We start from the raw sequence: 20,800 nt of genomic DNA, 5'->3' as shown, positions 1-20,800 counted from the left end.
CTTGCTAAGAAACAAAATCATTTTTTTCCACCTCCCCACCTCCCCAGTGACGTGTCACCGTGGCTCTCCTGCCTTTGCTGAGACCACACCCTGTCTCCTGAAACAAACTGCTTGAACTCTGCTCCACCCCTACTTGTATTTGGCAAGAGGGTCGGCGGTGGGGGGAGCCCTCAGATGAACAACTATCCGGTACAAATCAGTTTGGAACCCATCAATCACTAGTCTTATTTAGGGATAATTTTTACTGGATAGAACGTCAGTCTCAGAATACAGGTTCCCTTTTAGTCCTTCCTTAAACAGGAAGGATTCCAAGCCCCAACCACGATAAAGAAATTGAGTTTTCTATATACTTTTGTCCATTTCCTAACTCTTTGCTCTTCTTCCTGCATGAGCCTGCGAAAGCTTACAGTCAAAATTCACATCTAAAATAAAGACGACTGCAAGAGAAGCTCAAGTAATCCCACTCCTTAAATATCACTAAGACATCTGAGATATTGTTTAGATTGTGGACTCTTACTTTGACATGCCAGCATAGGTAGATGGACAGGCAAGCACATCAGATGTCACAGTTTGGCAGCTGATAAAAGTCAGTGGTGCTATAATACTAAGCACAGAGCCACTAGATTAGTCTGTGAGAGAAGGGGATGCCTCTTCCTTCCCTTCAATAGTGGGTTAAACCCAGCTGGCACCCTCTGGAACGACGGGTAAGTCCCATCTTTATTTCTGCTACAGTTTGGGGTTTTGTTTTTGTTTTTTGTCCAAATCAGAGGAACGTGTGCAAAGATGATCTTCACATAAAAACTCTGAAAGTTACAACATCATGTTATCATGCCAAGATATGACAAGAAAGTAACTTACTTGTTCCACTGAAAACTGGAAGGCATTATAGAAAGGGTACAAGGAAAGATGGTTGTATGTCAATATTTTTAAATCATCATTTTTCCTTGAAAAGGCACACTTGGTCTGATTATAATTGTGGTGATGTCCTAGAGCTTCAAAATATCCTCAATGAGTTTTTATGCAAGTCTGTGCTATATTAGAGACTGAAAGAAAAAAAGTTAAGATTTTTTAAATAGGAAACTGCATAGTATTTTATTTATAAAATCTCTGTAAATTGTGCTCGCTTCGGCAGCACATATACTAAAATCTCTGTAAATTATTTAACACTATTTGGAACAAAATGACTCTGTCATATAGAAGAATCCATTATAGAATTAAATTGTTGGACAGTAGCTACAAACATGAAAAACTTTTCAGAGTTCTCTATTTGAACAACTCTATAAAATTTTTTTGAGACATGAGAACAATGAAACTTTTGAAAGAACATATTTTCAATTGAGCTTTGAAAAATAACAGTAATTGTTAACTTTGTAGGCTGATACCAAAACGTACAAGATAGTTGATATTTTGAAAACATATATAAAGAAAAACATGGGACGTCTTGGAAAATATCTACTGCCTATTTGTTAAACAGTTTATTCCTTGCTTTATGAAATGAATCTGAATAATTTGCCTTCCTAAAAAGGAATTTAAGAACCAAATTTGGATTCAATTCTGCAATGGAATGAATAAGCCCATAACTACAAAACTACTTGCCTTGAAATAGAGTCCTTTTTTAAGATGATCTAATTAAAGCCTCCTTCTGGTTGTTTTCCTCCAACAACTTAAAGGCCTAATATAGTTAATTACTAAAATGCATTCTAGTTGATAATGCTTGTGTTTATAAACTTGAAATTAAGGAATACATGGCTTTTTAAGTGTTCTTTTTCAACAGAATCTTTCTCTTGGCTGTTCAGTAGCATTTGTTCTTTCCTAAAAGTGCTAGTTTTAACTTTAAACTATATGCACAGCCTTAGGATAAAGTTATTTGTTTTTTTTCCATTAAAAATGATACATTCTTCGGGGCGCCTGTGTGGCTCAGTCGTTGGGCAGCTGCCTTCGGCTCAGGTCATGATCCCAGGGTCCTGGGATCGAGCCCCGCATCAGGCTCCCTGCTCGGCGGGACGCCTGTTTCTTCCTCTCCCACCCCCCCTGCTTGTGGTCCCTCTCTCACTGTCTCTCTCTCTGTGTCAAATAAATAAATAAAATCTTTTTTTAAAAAATGATACATTCTTCAAGATAGGAAATTAAACAACCTTAAGATTTCATTTTGATGATGACAGTTGGGGTGACTTTATCAATTAATGGTTTGATTTATCATTATCTCAGAGTTGGGTTATAGTATATAAAATTTAGTTTGAACTAAATTAACTGATATTTTGAATAAAGACAGAACCAACGCCACAATTCATAGGGCTAGTCTTTGTGTGTGATGTCTATATATAGTTCTGCCTAGGTTTACCATACTAATGGTAGAAATCAGAGGCAAATATAACCCTTTAAGAATGATTTTAGGAGCAAAAGATTCATCTATGGAAAATGGGGATCTGCTATAGGAAGTCAAAAGAACCAATGCATAGTTGAGTAAGAGAAATGGCACTTATCCTTTCTGGTAAGGCATAACTAGCTTCATTCTGCCTTACTTCCTTCTGTACATCCTTGTCTGCCATTTCAAAAGAAAAAGTAAGATAGAGGCTAAAACAGTTTTAAGATTAGTCTAAAATGTGTATGAAATAAGAAAAATAATAAAAAGTAAAACTGTAAGAGAATATCAACACCAATAACTAGATAGTATAATCTAAAAATAACAAAAAAATTTACATATCGCTCTGGAGTACAGTCAGTAACATGTATATACACAGAAAGACACATATACTCCTTAATTATCATCTAGTTTGGTACTATGGTCAATTTGGAATCAAGGGGGAAAAAAGAGACAGTGCATTGAAAGGTAAAAAAAATACACTCAAAGTTGACAACAATGATTTATGTATGTTCCCTCTCTACTTTATGGAATTCTGAAAGGTTGAAGGAGTAAATGCAGATGTTTATGTTCTTTATTAAAAAGCATGGTGTACCCCTTGATTTACCAAGACATCATTCATCAGAGATCACCAGGACATTAATTAACTGGAGTTTATTGGCTATTCATTGGCTTTCATGAGCAATGGGAAGAATTCAGATAGAATGGGAGCTGACATGTTAGATATTTAACTACTAATAATTTAAATCATTAAATATTTCTATTTAGTGAAACTGTACCTTCTGGGCAAAAGCTAATCTTAAAACCATTAAATTTTCACACTGAGCAACATCACAGAATTTCTTTCCACAAGTAACCACTTGGCAAACTCAAATTTCCTGCTCCTTTATCTTGAAGCCTCTGGCCATGCTTTTAGAATTACCCAGAGGCAAACAGACATTAGTAAACCCTTTTTTCTTGTTCTCAGGAGAAAAGTCACTTGTACAAAGACAGACATAAAGGAAAAAGTCTAGAAGCTAGAAAAGCTCCACCTTGAGGTGACCCTGAAAGCATATAAGACCAAAAAAAAAAAAAAAAAAAAAAATAAGCATATATGCTCCTAAAAATGTTAAACAAACAATATTGCTTTTTATGCAAATATTGTAACTGAATCATTTTCTCCTTTTGAAGGAACAATACTCTTCCAGAGAAGGCCACTCCATCAAAGACAAGAGCACAGTACTCCCAAGATCTCAACAAGGAGGGGCAGACCAAGGTTGCTTCTGATTCCTTGGGACCTTCTGTGATTCCAGGCTTGCCACCCCAAATTCAGGACCCCACCCTTCCAGGAGAAAATCATTATAGTAATAAATTGCCTCCATCTTCCATATACCAGCTAAGCATGTTTAACTATGAACGTCCAAAACACTTCCTTCAATCCCAAAATCCATGTGGCTCCAGACTGCAGCCTCCCGGACCGGAAACATCCAGCTATTCTAGCCAGACCAAACAGTCTTCCATTATCATCCAGCCCCGCCAATGTACAGAACAAAGATTTTCTGCCTCCTCAACAGTGAGCTCTCACATCACCATGTCCTCCTCTGCTTTCCCTGCTTCTCCCCAGCAGCATGCTGGCCCCAACCCAGGCCAAAGGGTTACAGCCACCTATAACCAGTCCCCAGCCAGCTTCCTCAGCTCCATATTACCATCACAGCCAGATTATAGTAGCAGTAAAATCCCTTCCAATGTGGACTCCAAGTAAGTAAATTTTTTATATGTGTGACTATATACTGCATATACACTGAGCTTTTTCTGAGGAATGGGTGGGGGGGTATGTCCTAGTTCACTATTTACTATCTAAACAGGCAATGTGACCTCAGGGTCTTTTTCATCATTCTCTTAAAACACCTTGAACCACGTGCTGGCAGTAAGAATCATCTGACCCGTTCTTTAGTGTCCACACTAAGATAGACCCAAATCACCTATTACCACATACAATTACTTACCTATTATTTTCCATCTTCAAAAAAAGATTTCTAACATACCCAAGAACAGTGAACTATTCTCCCAGTTAAAGTCCTCATGCTATAAATTTAATTGCTCTAGTTCTGGGCTCAGCGGAGATGAAGAGCACCTGTCTGCTTCTTCCTCAGATAGGATTTCCTCTCACATAAGCAGAGGCTATTAAATGTCTTCTCGGTCTTAGACTTTTCTTCCTATCCATTTTCCCCTCTGATCCTGACTATCCATTTGGCTAAAAAACAAAACAAAACCAAAAAGAAAACCCCAACTTTTTAAATAAAACCTGGGATTCAGATGCTGAAGTATATGAATTTTCCTTACTATGATCAGAAAAAAGACTTGAATAGATAAATGACCTTAGGGTTCGCGTTAGTAATTAAAACCACGCTTTGTCCAAATTGGTTGAGCTGATTGTTCTGTCTAAATAAAGAGAAGACTACCTGGAGCCTTATGCAAACATGTACTACTTCCAAAGTCCTAAAACTATCTGAGGAGAACCTGATATGAATAAGGACACAGTGGTTGTGCTTTTTTTAAAACACGAACTAAATGCTCTGTGCTTATGCAAACCTAGAGCTATCAGTTTTCCTATCCATTGGCTGGCTAAGACACTAGAGAATTAAATCAGAGGCATTTGAAAAACTGTCTGATGGAATATGTTTTGTTGCTGGCTTATCAACAGATTTGCTGAGATTCTCAATAATTTCTCTCAGTCTTCTCTGGAGGCTAATTTTTCTAGAGATTCCTATTGTTGGTGGCAACTCCAGAAACTTAGTTGAACTGACTACAGCAATTCAACCTGCAAAGAATACTTTCCAACATTTAAAAAAATCAAAATGAAGAAAGCCAAAAACATTTGTTAGAATCCTATATATACTGGGCTGAACCATTTAAAATGGCTGATAGTCAACTATTATTTTTCACCTACAAAATGGCATTCATAAGTTTGAACTAATATTTTTTAAAGACACCTTTAAGAATTAAGAGCACTCTCAGAAAGAGTTCCTTCCAAAATTCCAATTATACCCATTATCCATTATCATACATTAAAGATTTTTCTTGTTACATTTTAGCCAGACAATCATTTTCCATCTGGCTTTCCATTATTTTCAGATTTCCTATATGAGCATCTTTAAATCTAAAGTAACCTTTTCTGGGGGTCCCAGGACAAGAAAACAAAAATAAGTAAAATAAAATAAACCTTTCTGACTATACTATTTTTCTTGTTCTTTCAACCCTATTCCAAATATGTGCCCAGAAAAGAAAACTACAAATATATATTAAAGAACCTCAAGCATGTTCCTGGCTCTGTGACAGAACTAAGAGAAAAAAGCAAAAATGGAAAGTATAAGAAATAAGCATAGGAGGTCCCCAAACCAGAGATCAAAGATCCAGCTTTAGCTGTTCCATTTGCAGCAACCATAGATAACTCTTTTAATCTTCCCACAGCCACTTGATACTCATTCGGTGTCCAGCTGCACAGGGTGGAAAGCTCTGGCCCTTTGAACATTTGTGCACAACTCCCTCATTGTTATGGTGGGCTTTAGTTTGCCCTGCCTTCAAAAATAATCCCTTGGATTCTGACCTACATTGCTTTGAAACCTTTATTTAGCTTTTCACCAGTAGGAAACCCTTAAGCAAACATTTTATTCAGTAGATCAAACCAAAGGCTGGAAACAGAACTCTAATTCTAATTATTCCATTCAAAAAGCCTGCTGTGTGACATTCAGCATGTGTTCTTTACCTGCTCAGTGATTCAGTTTTATGATTTATAACAAAATTAAGGATTTAGATGATTAATGATAGGGGAAAAAAAGACCTATAAAGCAGAGTGCAAGAATACTATTAGTTTATAAATATGAGCACATATCTAGTCTTAACACTTAGGCCATCTATAAACTGAGAGGGGAATTCTGTGAATGAATTGACTAGGTCACATACATTATCAGTGATTCTAAGGCTTGGTTTTGATAACCCTTCAGGATTTCTCAGATATATTGCATTATACTATGACAGTCTAAAAACAAAATTATTTAATTCTAATTCACTTCAACAACATGTGACTTTTATAAAGATGGCAGACTAACAAAAAAGAAAAAAGCTATGTGGTACCTGAGTGGTTTAGTTGGTTAAACATCCAACTCTCGGTTTTTGCTTAGGTCATGATCTCAGGGTCGTAAGATCGAGCCTCACATCAGGCTCCACACTCAGTGCAGAGTCTGCTTGAGATTCTCTTCCTCTTCCCTCTGGCCCTCCCCTCACTCACTCTCACCCTCTAAAGTAAATAAAATAAAAAATAAACTCTTTTAAAAAAATAGGCTATTGTAACTTCATATAGTTAGAATAATAGGAGATCTATAAGACCAAAGGAATTTTACTACTTTGACATGAAAATTCAATCTTAAAATCAAGAACAAAAACAAAAAACACACATACAACTCACTATTTATTTAAACACTTAGTCTGGGTATTTACTTAACTAAGAACAAATCAGACTTTAGTTAAGCATTAACACAGACAAGTCCGTGTTAGTGAAAATAAATATTACAATGGTGAGTAATAAGCCATCTTTTTAAATTCAGAATGTTTACAATCTAGAGATTACTAACCAAGTCCCCAAAGCCAGAATTGAAACTCTGGCGCCTCTCTGAAGAGATACATTTCCACGTAGCTTACAAATTCTTTTGACCCTTGAGAATATCTGAACAGGAACAGGTCAGAAAAGAGATCCAGGCTACCTCATCTTGATAACTGGAGAACTTTTATTTTCATAATGCTGAAATATTCACTGAGGGCAGTGACCAGTTATCCTGCATTAAACAGATATAAGCACACGCCCGCAGGGCCCTAAATGAATAAACTAGGTAAAATCTGAACAAACAACTGTCAGTATGAGCTACCTAACAAATGTGATAATACAGGAATCCCTAAATACTGCACTCTGTCACAATCAACAGGGGAAGGCAGGGAGGGGTAAGACCATTTTTCAAGATAATTTAGGATTAGAACTTGAAATATGGATTTAAACCAAACTCTTCAACTGCTATTCAAATTTGCTTTCTTTTTTTCCCAAACCCCCTTTGCGTTCAGGTTACATTTCTTTCTCCTTCCTCCTCTTATCATTCTTTTCTTTCTCTAAAAATCACTTCAGCAATGTTAAAGAAACCATTGTTACTGTAAAAACTATTTGTTATATAGTACCACACTTGAATTATGTACAACAGGAAATTAAAAGGAAAGCCAGATTATGTCAGCTGCAGACTCCATTCAAAGCAACAGAATATTCACTAAATACCAGTGGTTATATTGGTAAATGTTTAACAACCAGCTCTGGAGAAAGGAGTTAGGATTTGTGGTAGTAAACAACTTCCCCAGTATACATACTCCCATCACCACCAATTTCAAACTGTCAACATGAGATCACAGGGAGCTGACAATGGTATCCACCCATAAAACAAACTTACCAAATTCAATTACAAGACTGGAAGAACTCTCAAACTGCCAGTAACTAGACTTACTCTCTCTCACTTCTTTAGGAAAGATCTTCAAGGAATGACATCCTCCTTATGACTAATCTAATTTGTTTTTCCAGTCACTAAATTTTAATTTTCCAAGACTTAAAAAAAAAAAAAAAAAAGAGGCTGGTAACCATTCTTATTAAATTCCTCTTGACTGTTACTAGAAAACTGTTTTTAATAACAGTAAAAGTACTAAGTGGTAGATTCAGCTTACCTAAAGGTGACTGACAGAATGAGGTCAATTACATTTTAGTACCACATCTTTCCCTGAAGATCTTTTTTAAAAATCTTTTTTCGGGGTGGGGGGGTGCCTGGGTGGCTCAGTGGGTTAAATATCTTTTTTCTGGGGTACCTGGCTGGCTCAGTCAGAAGATCATGTGACTCTTGATTTCAGGGTCCTGAGTTGAAGCCCCACGTTGGGTGTAGATTACTTAAATAAATAAAAACTTTAAAAAAAATATTTTTTCTTTTTAAAGTTATCAACAACCCTCATTTGGCCAACCTGTAAATGCTAAACCATCCCAAAGTGCAAATGCTAAGCCCACCCCAAGGACTCCTGACCATGAAATACAAGGATCAAAAGAAGCTCTGATTCAAGATTTGGAGAGAAAACTAAAATGCAAGGACAGCCTTCTTCATAACGGAAATCAAGTGAGCAAAGTATCTATTTTGCACAAAAAGCCCACCAGACTATAAAATCTAATCTTAGTAAGAAAGCTCTTTCTATCTCACAGATCTATATCCTTATGATCCGCAAGGGATAAAATTATCTAAAAAAGAGGGACTATTGGGATCCAATACCAAATAAAAACACTGTGATATTTTGGATTTGGATCCAATACCAAATGAAAGCATGAAAACACCTCATAGTTTTCAGTAGTAAAAGAATGACACAAAAGAAGAATATAAAACAACGTAAAAAAATGAAGCAAAAAAAGAAAAAGAAATCTTAATAATTTAATGAAAATTTTGTTTTAAGCATTACTCCTCATAAAATATGTCTAATGACCAAATAACCAATAGTCAACTTTTTCACATACTTTGGTTTATACTACTGATGGACACATAGCTATGAGATTTATGAGATAACTCTTCTGTACCCACTGTATTAGTCACTTATCTCTTAAAAAGCACTATATGCCTTAAATCCAAAAATATTTAACATACCAGTTGCACTGCTTTCAACCAGAAATCTGATGTTCAGTGTTGATTTAATAAAAGTTATTTCTCTATGTGAGAATATGCAGTACTATATTCAAAGATGGAGCCAATGAGACCATGCAGAACAAAATGGAAGGCGAAGAATTTCCCTACTTAAGGGTGATTATGCCTGCCTTTCCCAGAAGCAAAAGGTAAATAGATGAGGGAAGTGGCACTAGAATGGAACAGAAATGCTTTGAATGAAAACAAAGTTTTAAAACATAGTATATCTCTGTAATTCAATAGACAGAACCATACTTCTTTGGTATAATTCTTGGTGGTTTTAAGGTAAAGGAATACAAACAACTTTTATTAAATCTCATTACTATCTCCTTAATGAATGATTTCTTTAAAGCGGCTCACATATGAGGAGAAGATGGCTCGCAGATTGCTAGGACCACAGAATGCAGCTGCTGTGTTTCAAGCTCAAAATGACAGTGAGGCACAAGATTCACCACAGGTAAATTACAATAATCTTTACCTAACTGGAATATTTTTCTTTCATGTGATTTATAAATGTGTTTTTCCAAATGCTTATAAATACAGCTTGAAGCAAAAATCAATCACTTCCATGCTCCATTAGGTATAAAAAGGAGAGGCCACAATGAGCTAAAATACACAGAAACTTAGAATTTTATCCCATTTTCTGGTGCTCTAGTATCAGCATATGAAAAGTCACAAAAACAAAACACAAGAAAGCTAACAGTGTCACTTTTCATCTGGACATTTAGGGGTCTGTCACACCTAGAGCCCCTTTTCCAATGTCAGCAGGGATAGAGAATTTATGAGTTGTAAACCTTTAATAGGACAAAAGTTAAAACTCTAAATCAAAGTAATTATAACCTTTTCTCAAAAGCTGTTTATCATTTCAATGTCTTAAAATATAATTGTGGAACTAATGAAACATCCAATTCCCTCTGTTTTTGTATTCAAAAATGCTTCTTATTAAAAACAAAACAAGGAACAATAAAAAAAAGCCTTGAGTAATGGCTCAAATATTAACAGAAGGATCTTTTCCAAGAATGGATAAACTTTAGGGAGGGGATAAAGTGAATATCCCACAGGCTTATTTCTGACCAACTTCATTCTAAAAAGTAAACTTAACCCTGAAGAGAAATACAGAGTTGGAGAAACAGACTGAACTGTTACAGCTGTCTTCCTTTGTAGTTATCTCTCATTTCTTGTCAGAAATTCCAAAAGAAACCGGAAGCCAATGTAATGAAACTGGGCACCCAAGAACTCCAAGCTTCTAAGCACAGGAAGCTAAAAATATGATTTTGTTTCTGTTAAATGCAACTACTAAAAAGAATGGAGCAGGGTCTAACAGTGCAACTAATTAGAAAATTGGAACTTGAGTCTCTGGGTACTCAACAGTTCATACATTCATTCAATTAATTATTTTACATGGAGCACCTACTGTATGTTGGGCTCTGAACTTGTACAGATTACAGCAAGAAGATGGGAAACTGCCTCTATTAGTAGAAGTAACTCAAAACAATGTTATGTTGATGGTGTGTTATAAATTCAGTGTATGATTTTGAAGGCAAGGATCTATCATTTTTCTCATTCATTCTTTAAAAACATTAAAATAAAAGTGATGGGGTGCCTGGGTGGCTCAGTGGGTTAAAGCCTCTGTCTTCGGCTCAAGTCATGATCTCAGGTGGTTCTCTCTCTCTCTCTGCCGGCCTCTCTGCCTATTTGTGATCTCGATCTGTCAAATAAATAAATAAAATCTTAATAAATAAATAAATAAAATAAAATAAAAATGATGGTACCAAGAAAAAAGACAACAGCAAAACACACCATTATGAAATCAGGAAGGATAAATCTTGGGGTTTTTTTGGTATGCTTCAAATACTCTAATAATCCAAAATGTCATCAGGTTACATAAAACTGAAATATTACACCTCTGAATATGAATATATACATACTCAAACTACCACTAGAGGAAAAATTAAAAACTTAATTTGGACATTTTGGGTTTAATCAGATTATTTTTATTTTTTACCAAAAAGTTAGTTGATTTGATAAATGAATTTTGACATGTTGCTTAGAGAACCTTAAAGACTAGCCAATAATTGTTAGAGTTATAAGAATTTTAAACTTTTTTTTAAAGATTTATTTATTTGACAGAGAGAGAGAGAGATCACAAGTAGGCAGAGAGAGAGACGGGGAAGCAGCCCCCTAGCTGAGCAGAGAGCCCCATGCAGGGCTCGATCCCAGGACCCTGACATCATGACCTGAGCTGAAGGCAGAGGCTTAACCCATAGAGCCACCCAGGTGCCCCTAGAGTTATAAGAATTTTTAAATGACCAAATACATTAAACATATTCATCCCCAAATAAATTATTTGTACTCAGATTTGCTGCGTTGCTATATAGATGTTTTCCAGATATTTGGATATGGATATATTTTTCACTAGTCTTCCCTACTATGCCAAACACAGTAAAACACACAAAATAAGCACCAAGTATTTGGTCATTTAACTATGGTTTCCATCAATTTCTGGTTTTATTCTCAAATGGAAATAATTTTCCAGTGCTTAAATATAAATCCCAAAAGATAACTGCTTAAATATACCTTTATTAAGCAGGAAGTAATTAATTTTGTTTTTCAAACCTTCTCAGAGCTCTACACATATCTTCCATGGTGTCTATCATGATTTTGTGCCAGGAGCTAAAAAGAGAAGTATTTTCCAGTCTAATATGTGTTAATTGCTGTTGGTGCACTTTTGAGCAGTGGGCATAATACCCTGTGTATCAACTGCCAACACAAGTGACTTCATGTCTATTCCTGTTTTACTAAAGGACAATCTGTACTTTGCGTTCCCATTTCAAATACACCAGGGTGACACACCACCCTTTGTTGTAAAACAGTCATATGAAAAATGAACCACCAAGAATTCTAAGGCTAGCTAATTTTCATATATTATACCTGTTGAACAGTCCTATTAATTCTGGGATTTCTTGCTAAAGTATTAGAAGCTCGGTGCACTATATTCTAGTTGTTTAAAACAGTTAACCCCTGAACAATGCAGGAGTTAGGAGTGCTGAGCCCCCCTCATATAGTGCAAATCCACATATAACTTCTGACTCCCCAACAACTATCAGCCCACTGCTGACCAGAAGCCTTACCAGTAAATAGATTAACACATATTTTGTATACTATATGTATTACATACTATATTCTTAAAATAATCTAGAGGGAAAAGAGGCTGAGAAAATACATTTAAAGTACTGTACTGTAGGAGCACCTGGATGGCTCAGTCAGTTAAGCGTCAAACTTCAGCTCAGGTCATGATCCCAAGGTCCTGGGATCAAGCCCCGCATTAGGCTCCCTGCTCAGCAAGAAGCCTGCTTCTCCCTCTTCCATTCCCCTGCTTGTGTTCCCTCTCTCACTGTGTCTCTCTGTCAAATGAATAAAATCTTTTAAAAAAATAATTTAAAAAATAAAGTACTGTACTGTATTTATCTTTTTAAAAAACTCACATATAAGTGAACCTGTATAGTTCAAACTACTGTTGTTCAAGTTTCAACTATATATAGAATTAACCAAGACTGCACAAAAACAGGAAAGAAATGTTCAACCAAGACTACTTAATTCTGCTTCATTTCAAGCTAACAACCATGTTAACATTCTCACTTTGTTTTAATTTCAAGCAGCACAACTCAGAACATGCACGACTGCAAGTTCCTACATCACAAGTAAGGTAAAAAAAAAAAAAAAAAAAAAAAAGAATTCTCAATCTTAAAGAAACATTTTGCTACCAAAAAGTATTTCCAGCTTAAAAATGTAATACTTGGGGCGCCTGGGTGGCTCGGTGGGTTGAAGCCTCTGCCTTCGGCTCAGGTCATAGTCTCAGAGTCCTGGGATCGAGCCCCGCGTCGGGCTCTCTGCTCAGCGGGGAATCTGCTTCCTCCTCTCTCTCAGCCTGCCTCTCTGCCTGCTCATAATCTCTGTCTATCAAATAAATAAACAAAATCTTTTTTAAAAAATGTAACATTTACAAAGCCTTGCCTCCTACACCTTTTATAAAAAACGTGAATTTTCTAATGTCTGAGAGGATGGTCAAAAATTTTATCCATTAATTCTCAGAACTATCTCAGAGGTTTTTTATATGTTTTGGTCAAATAAGCCAGGACCACATGTCTATGTTAAGAAAGTTCTTCATGATAATTGAAACCCAGTTCCAATTACTAAATCATTGCACATGGTAAGAACCATCCATGGGGTACTCCGCATTTTAATCAGTTTTTCTGCCAATTTACAGCTTTGTACAAAAGACAAAAAGATGTATAATTTGTACCAGATGTTTTTAAATTGCTACCATTTCTAATAATCATTAAACATGCCATGTCCTAAGGTCTCGCTATTGTTATTACACTACCGCATAGAACAGTATAGACTCTGGGAGTTCCAATACAATGGCTTAACCGTATTTGTGTAAAAGGAAGAACAATGACAACTTTCCTACAGAGTGATTATTAAAATATTTTTGTAGAAGCAGATCGTCTTCAAGGGGAGATGTGAATGATCAGGATGCAATCCAGGAGAAATTTTACCCACCTCGTTTCATTCAAGTGCCAGAGAACATGTCAATTGAAGAAGGAAGATTCTACAGAATGGATTTCAAAGTAAGAGTTCAAAAATACTGAAGGAAAATTAACAAGATACTGTGTTTTGAAAAATGTCCTCTTCCAAATTTGAGAGGCAGGGCAGGGGGTCGTGGGGGCTAGGGAAGGAAAAAATGAAAACAAGATGGGATTGGGAGGGAGACAACCAATAAGAGACTCAATCTCATGAAACAAACTAAGGGTTGCTTGGGGGTAGGGGAGTAGGGATAGGGTGGCTGGGTTATGGACATTGGGGAGGTATGTGCTATGGTGAGTGCTGTGAAATGTTAAGACTGATGATTTACAGACCTGTACCCCTGGGGTAAATAATACATTATATGTTAATAAATTTTTAAAAAGTCCTCTTCCTGGGGTGCCTCGTTGGCTCAGTAGGTTAAAGCCTCTGCCTTCGGCTCAGGTCATGACCCCAGGGTCCTGGAATAGAGCCCCGCATCGGGCTCTCTGCTCAGCAGGGAGCCTGCCTCTCTACTTGTAATCTCTGTCAAATAAATAAATAAAATCTTAAATTTAATAATAATAGTAAATAAATAAATAAATAAATAAATAATCCTCTTCCTCTTCATAACTTGCTACACACCTGGGGCACCTTGGTGGCTCAGTAGGTTAAGTGTCCAACTTTTGATTTCGGCTCAGGTTATGATCTCAGGGTTGTGAGACCAAGCCCCAAGTCATGCTCTGTTCTGGGCATGGAGCCTGTTTAAGAGTCTCTCTTCCCCTCTGCCCCTTCCCACCCCTCTAACAAAATAAATAAATAAATAAATAACTTACTGTATACCTTAACAAGTAACATGTGTAGTAGGTAAGAACAAAAATTCTGGAGCTAAGCTTACCTGGGTTTGAATCTTGGCTCTGCCACTATTCAGCTGTGTAACCTTACATAAGACAGTCAACCTTTGCGCTTTTTGTCTCATCTGTAAAATGGAGTAACAAATATACCTACCTCATAAAGTTGTTACGAGGAATAACTGAGTAAACAGGCATAAGGTACTCACAATAGTGCCCACTCCAAACTAAAGACATAAGTGAAGCTACCAAAACAATAGGATTTCTAAAGCAAAATTCCTCTTTAATTCTTCTCCATTAAAAAATTCAAGCCAACCTGCTCACTTGGCCTAGAAGAGTTCTTCAAGCTAGAAGAGATCTTTAGAAAGACCTACATTTTTATTATCCTCATTTTGGAATCCTTTTCTTACGTCTTCTGGATTCCTTATGAATGAAAGTATATGAATTTAACTGTTATGGATTATAGAAAAACACTTAACAAACTGGCATTTAAACAGCAGAATTACAGCTCAAGGGCACTCTGTTTTGTAAAGTCATTCATTAGATCAGCAATCATGACATGCATGTCCCTCTGGGACTTCCTCTGCAGTCACCATAATCAGAAAAAAGCCAGAGAACTTCATATTTCTTGTGGAGACCTATATAACATAAATTAATGTTCTAAATATAGTAACTGGGAAATTTTAAGGAGCCTGAGGTTACATACGGAAGGGTTAGATGTGGTTTGAGGTAGTCTGAAAATACTAAATTCAACTCAAGAGTTTTAATTTCCACTGTTTTTGTTAAGAAATTGTTGAAACCAAATACCTTTTTAAGACCTTCCTTCGCATTTTGAACCACAAACCTATTCAGATACTAGAATTGTTTAAATTTATAAATGGACAAATAGGTTCCAGTGATGATATAATTTAAAATTCTGTCATCTCCTTCTTGTGTTTTCCTTTCCAGGTAAGCGGACTGCCAGCTCCTGACGTGTCATGGTATCTGAATGGAAGACCAGTTCAATCAGATGATTTTCACAAAATGATAGTGTCTGAAAAGGGTTTTCATTCACTCATCTTTGAAGTGGTCAGAACTTCAGATGCAGGTGCTTATGTGTGTGTTGCCAAGAATAGAGCAGGAGAAGCCACCTTTACTGTGCAGTTGGATGTCCTGGGTAAGCCTTCAAAGAGATCTTCAAGAGTTCCTTAATATCCAGCAGTATTTTTAAAAGCAAGTGTTGAAAAAGAAAAGCCCAGATGACTTATTTAAGGTTAATGTCTACACAACCCAACAGAATGCCAATTTTTATCTAAAAGTCACAGGATGGTGGGGAAGGGGAAGGGAGCATTTTTGAGAGAAACTCAGTGAAACTTCAAGGACAGACCTAGAACTAAAGCTTTTCAGGAAAGGAAATAAAGATATGGTGCAATTTCGGACAAAATAAGATAGTACAGGTGACCCTTGAACAACATGGGTTTGAACACCACATGTCTACTTACATGCAGACTGTTTACAACACAATACTGTATGTTATTTTCACTAATGATGTTTTAAATAATATTTTTTCTCTGGTATACTTCACTTTAAGAATACAATATATAATACATGTAGCATATAAAATATGTGTTAATTGACTGTTTATATTTTCAGTAAAGCTTCCAGTCAAGAGTATGTTATTAGTAGTTAAGTTTCTGGGGAGTCAAAAGTTACGTACGGATCTCTGACTGCATGTGGTGGGGTGGGGTGCTCCAACACCCCGTGCTGTTCAAGGGTAAACTATATAAGCATTTCTAGATATAACTGAAGGATCTTAAAGTGGAAAGCATTAGTCTGGCCATATCTCTGATCTATAATCCAAAATAATCTGATTCTTATCTTTACAGAACTGTCATGGTCACACATAATTTAAAACTGAGGAATAAATATTAACTTTTAGCCTTAGTTTATACTTCTTTTTACTAGAAACTAGTCTCTATAATGAAAACACACCCACTTGCTTTAGAAAAACAGGTATGGCTAACTAAAATCATGTCTCAAATTTGCCTTCAGTAAGGCAGTTTCTTATAAAACTTAGGTACTGTTTTAAAATATTACAATTTAAGGGCTTTAAATATATATTACATTTGTAATGTAGTGTAAAGTCGTGGCATAATGCAAAAGAGATACTTTGCTACAATTCACTGTTGATTATATAAAATCTTGGTAAGTTAAAGGATGGAAAACTACCTTAAGTTTGCATTCTACTCAGATTAATGAAAAACCTTTAAGATTATTCTACGATATAATAATGGCCCTCACTCTAAGGGAAAAAGTAGTGATTTGGGAATTTAAAAAAAATCCAATTCAGGTGATTAAGCTCTGGGCAAATCTTTTTGTGCCAATAGCTCCAGAAATACTGTAACATTAGAGCTAAAAGAGGCCTTGGCAGACATCTGTCCAATTTCATTTCTCCTCAGAAAAGATAGGGTTACAGTAGTATATAATTTCCTCTTTTCCTTCAGGTAACTAAAGAAATGACATACCAGGGGCACCTGGGTGGCTCAGTGGGTTAAAGCCTCTGCCTTCAGCTCCGGTCACAATCCCAGGGTCCTGGGATCAAGCCCCACATCGGGCTGTCTGCTCAGCAGGGAACCTGCTTCCTCCTCTCTCTCTCTCTCTGCCTGCCTCTCTGCCTACTTGTGATCTCTATCTGTCAAATGAATAAATAAAATCTTTAAAAAAAAAAAAAAGAAAGAAATGACATACCCATTACAGATATTTGTATACTATTTTACAGTTTATAAAATATTTCTTCATTATCTCAGCTGATCCTCACAGTATTTTGAGTAGTAGTGGGAGGCAGAGCAGTCACTATTACCTGTATTCCTTTTAAAATGGGTTTTCTAGATGCCTGGGTGGCTCAGTTGGTTAAGCCACTGCCTTTGGCTCAGGTCATGATCCCAGAGTCCTGGGATTGAGTCCCGCATCAGGCTACTTGCTCAGCGGGGAGCCTGCTTCTCTCTCCACCTCTGCCTGCCACTCTGCCTGCTTGTGTGCACGCTCTCTCTCTGACAAATAAATAATAAATAAATAATCTTTAAAATGGGTTTTCTTTTTTTTTTTTAACTTCAAAGGTGGATTTTTTTTTAATTTTATTTTAATAAACATATAATGTTAAAATGGGTCTTCTATTTATCTGTTCTACAATAGATAAAACTGAGCCTCAGAGAAACCAAACAAATTTTTCCCAATTTGGCATGGCTGGTGGGGCAAATAGACAATTTGAACCTAAGCTGTCTAGTCTTGCCACCACTCATGATACCTCCTTACTGAAGAGACATAAATGAGAATATAACTTAAATTCTTTGAATGAAACACGATTATAAATTCAATGCAACATTACATTACTGTTTTAGAACTCTATTTGATATAATACAAAATAGTACTACTACACGTTGTTTTAACTAATGCTAAAACATAAAGCTTCCAATCTTCTTGAGTTACGGTTTTTTAAAACTTTTGTATTAACACACAAATTTCATAATACCTTGGTTTAACTTATTTTCTTTTTATAATATTCTGAATACTTGAATTCTTTTTTATTAATATGTAGCAAAAGAACATAGAAGAGCACCAATGTTTATCTACAAACCACAGAGCAAAAAAGTTTTTGAGGGAGACTCAGTGAAGCTAGAATGCCAAATCTCAGCTGTACCTCCACCAAAGCTTTTCTGGAAAAGAAATAATGAAATGGTACAATTCAACACTGATCGAATAAGGTAGGATAAGTATTTTTAGACGTAACTGTAGTTTATTTGGGTGATTCCAGTTGTACCTGAAATGCATTATAAATCGCATGCTTTTGTAACCTCACTTTGTCTAGTTTTTAAAACATGTAGAGAAAATACAATAAACCTCATTAACCCCCAATTCCACTAATCAAAAATTTAGGGCATAAAGCTAGGATTTACCTTTTTACTAACCATAAAGAAAGACGGCTCAAGGAAATAATGACACAAATAAAATTAAAGGGGGGAATTAAACTCAATAAAGCCAATAGCTATTTGGCACTGACTAGGTACTGTCTCAGAATTTCCAAATGGTTCATTTTCTTACAGTCTGTCCCTCTGGGTCAGAGGCATCAAAAATAAAGTTTCACAGGAAAATTAACACCTACACTTCATTGTTTTTTACTGTTTCTTTTCAGTTTATATCATGATAACTCTGGAAGAGTTACTTTACTGATAAAAGATGTAAACAAGAAAGATGCTGGATGGTATACTGTGTCTGCAGTTAATGAAGCTGGAGTGACCACATGTAACACAAGATTAGATGTTACAGGTATGTCATGCTATCAACCCAGGGACTTAATTAGAAAGATTTAATAAAAAACACAAATCCCAGCATAATATAAGAGTAATCAGCTGTGACTTTTTTTTCTTTTCCTGTCTGATACTGAATATATAGGGCAACCCATTTGTTTAGAACAGATTTTCTGAATTAACCTCTTTTTGATCTTATTTCAGTCCGTCAAAACCAAACTCTTCCAGCTCCTAAGCAGTTACGTGTTCGACCAACTTTCAGCAAATATTTAGCACTTAATGGTAAAGGTCTGGATGTGAAACAAGCTTTTAACCCTGAAGGAGAATTTCAGCGTCTGGCAGCTCAATCTGGACTTTATGAAAGTGAAGAACTTTAATGAGGTTACCAACACTGGAAAACACAACAACTACATTATTAGTAATATATTTAATTAAATTTTTAAAACAAATCCATAGCTGTATTAACAGATTATGGCTTTAATTAGGTAATATAACTAATATATATTTATAATATTTATCCTTTGACTCTTGCACATTCTATCTTCTTCTCTGGTTTGCAAAGCCCATGGAAAATCTGGGTATATGGGTTTGTAATTGTAGAAGACTATCTTAAAATGTGATATTTTAACATTTAAGTCATACACATTTAACAATTACAGGTTATGAATTAATATTGACTTTTTAAGCACATCTAATGCTTGTAATAAGGTTTACTGGTACTGCTTTCTAAATACTGTTTCACCCATTTTCTCTTATAGGAATACTAACATGGTATAGATTATCTGAGTGTTCCATAGTTCAATGTCAAAAGAGAATAAAATTTCAAATATTTAAAACAGACTGCCTTCTCTTCACAAAAGTCTAGATCTTTAAAATATAAATTCTGGTTTCTATATGCTATACAACACTTAGCAAAATCTAAGAATAACAAGTTCCAAAAAAATCAACAATATTATGTTCTAGAACTGTCTCAATGAAGCTCACTTACAGGTCAGTCAATTCTTCTGGAAATTAAGCTAGACTTTCCACGGTTTGCACTTCAAAAGCAAGCAACCACAATAACTAAATCCTGACAGAATCTCTCCTGAAATTGTGATTTTGTTTTAACCAAAAAAGCCCCTAAGTCTTCAAGACCCTTGAGTCTATTGCGCTCAATGGAAAAAGAATAGTTTGTAGAGTCATCTGCTTAATTCTTACATTTCATGTAAATTTGAATGCCTGGGGTGTGGGGGTGGGTGTCCTCCTACATTTCAAGTTCATATAACCTATTACATTAGAAAGCATAATTTTGTGAGCATCTGAGAGTCTAAGTACAGGAAAGGGAAAATCCTTTTATTGCACTATTCCTTAAGCTAGGACACTAGCCCTTTCTTCTCAGGCCTCCGGTCCACTGGCCATGGCCTTTTGCTAGGCCTCTCCTGTTCCTTTTATCATTGGTAGTCTTTGACCGTCTCTGCTGTGTGGCCTCGGTTTGTTTTTTATCTACACATAAAATAGCATTTATCAACATCACTGGACATCTCTTTCAGGGAAATAACAAAAGCAGCTTTATTTTTTCCTTCCTCAACAGCTTGATGGTTTTCTTTGCCGGCTGCCCCGGGGCCTTTCTACTAAATTCCGTTTCATTTTCCTTTTTTCCAACATGAGACTCTCTCCTGTCTCATATCCTGGCAGGGTTCTGGATGCCTTAATTTACAGCCAAAGGTCTTTGGTTTACAAACCTTCCCATCTTTGCAAAGCTTCCGGGCCAGATGTGAGTCTGGGCTCCCCAGGTCTCCTGTTTGGCCTACTCTTCCACATAATCACTTCAGAGCTGGATTTTTTTTCACTCTACTTTATCGTTTTCTTTAGCCACATTGGGTGGCATGAGGGGTGGAAGCTATTTCTAGCAGCAGCTCTCGGTTAACGAGAACCCATGTCTGCAAGCAGCAGCGGCAGAGTGGACGCTTGGTTAGGAACTCGGGCTCTGGCGTCCAGCTGACCTGCCCGACCACCTGTGCACTTCGGTAAATCACTAAC

The 20,800-nt window shown here is 36.2% G+C and overlaps 1 protein-coding gene across 2 annotated transcripts; it reads left to right on the top strand.

Moving 5' to 3' along the window:
• The first annotated feature begins 616 nt into the window (after positions 1-616).
• On the top strand, positions 617-19,634 carry MYOT (myotilin). Of its 2 annotated transcripts, none has more exons than XM_080804504.1 (10): positions 617-704; positions 3,533-4,099; positions 8,358-8,532; positions 9,437-9,541; positions 12,744-12,790; positions 13,583-13,715; positions 15,447-15,654; positions 18,073-18,238; positions 18,667-18,800; positions 18,986-19,634. In XM_080804504.1, exons 2-10 carry the CDS (start codon positions 3,744-3,746, stop codon positions 19,156-19,158), a joined length of 1,497 nt encoding a protein of 498 aa, XP_080660630.1. In that variant the 5' UTR covers positions 617-704; positions 3,533-3,743; the 3' UTR covers positions 19,159-19,634. The 2 variants fall into 2 exon arrangements, with proteins under 2 accessions (XP_080660630.1, XP_080660629.1); XM_080804503.1 differs by having other exon boundaries at positions 12,741-12,790.
• Positions 19,635-20,800: the final 1,166 nt, after the last annotated feature.

This window comes from Martes martes (assembly GCF_963455335.1).
Source record: "Martes martes genome assembly, chromosome: 5".
NCBI lineage: Eukaryota > Metazoa > Chordata > Mammalia > Carnivora > Mustelidae > Martes > Martes martes.
Note: the sequence above shows the minus strand (reverse complement) of the source record. Positions and strands in the feature narration are given on the sequence as shown.

Coding starts and splice junctions, on each gene's coding strand:
- MYOT (XM_080804503.1), top strand. CDS start 3,744: ATGTTTAACTATGAACGTCCAAAACACTTCCTTCAATCCCAAAATCCA. Junction 13,716..15,446: donor TCTACAGAATGGATTTCAAA/GTAAGAGTTCAA, acceptor TTTCCTTTCCAG/GTAAGCGGACTGCCAGCTCC. Junction 18,801..18,985: donor CACAAGATTAGATGTTACAG/GTATGTCATGCT, acceptor ATCTTATTTCAG/TCCGTCAAAACCAAACTCTT.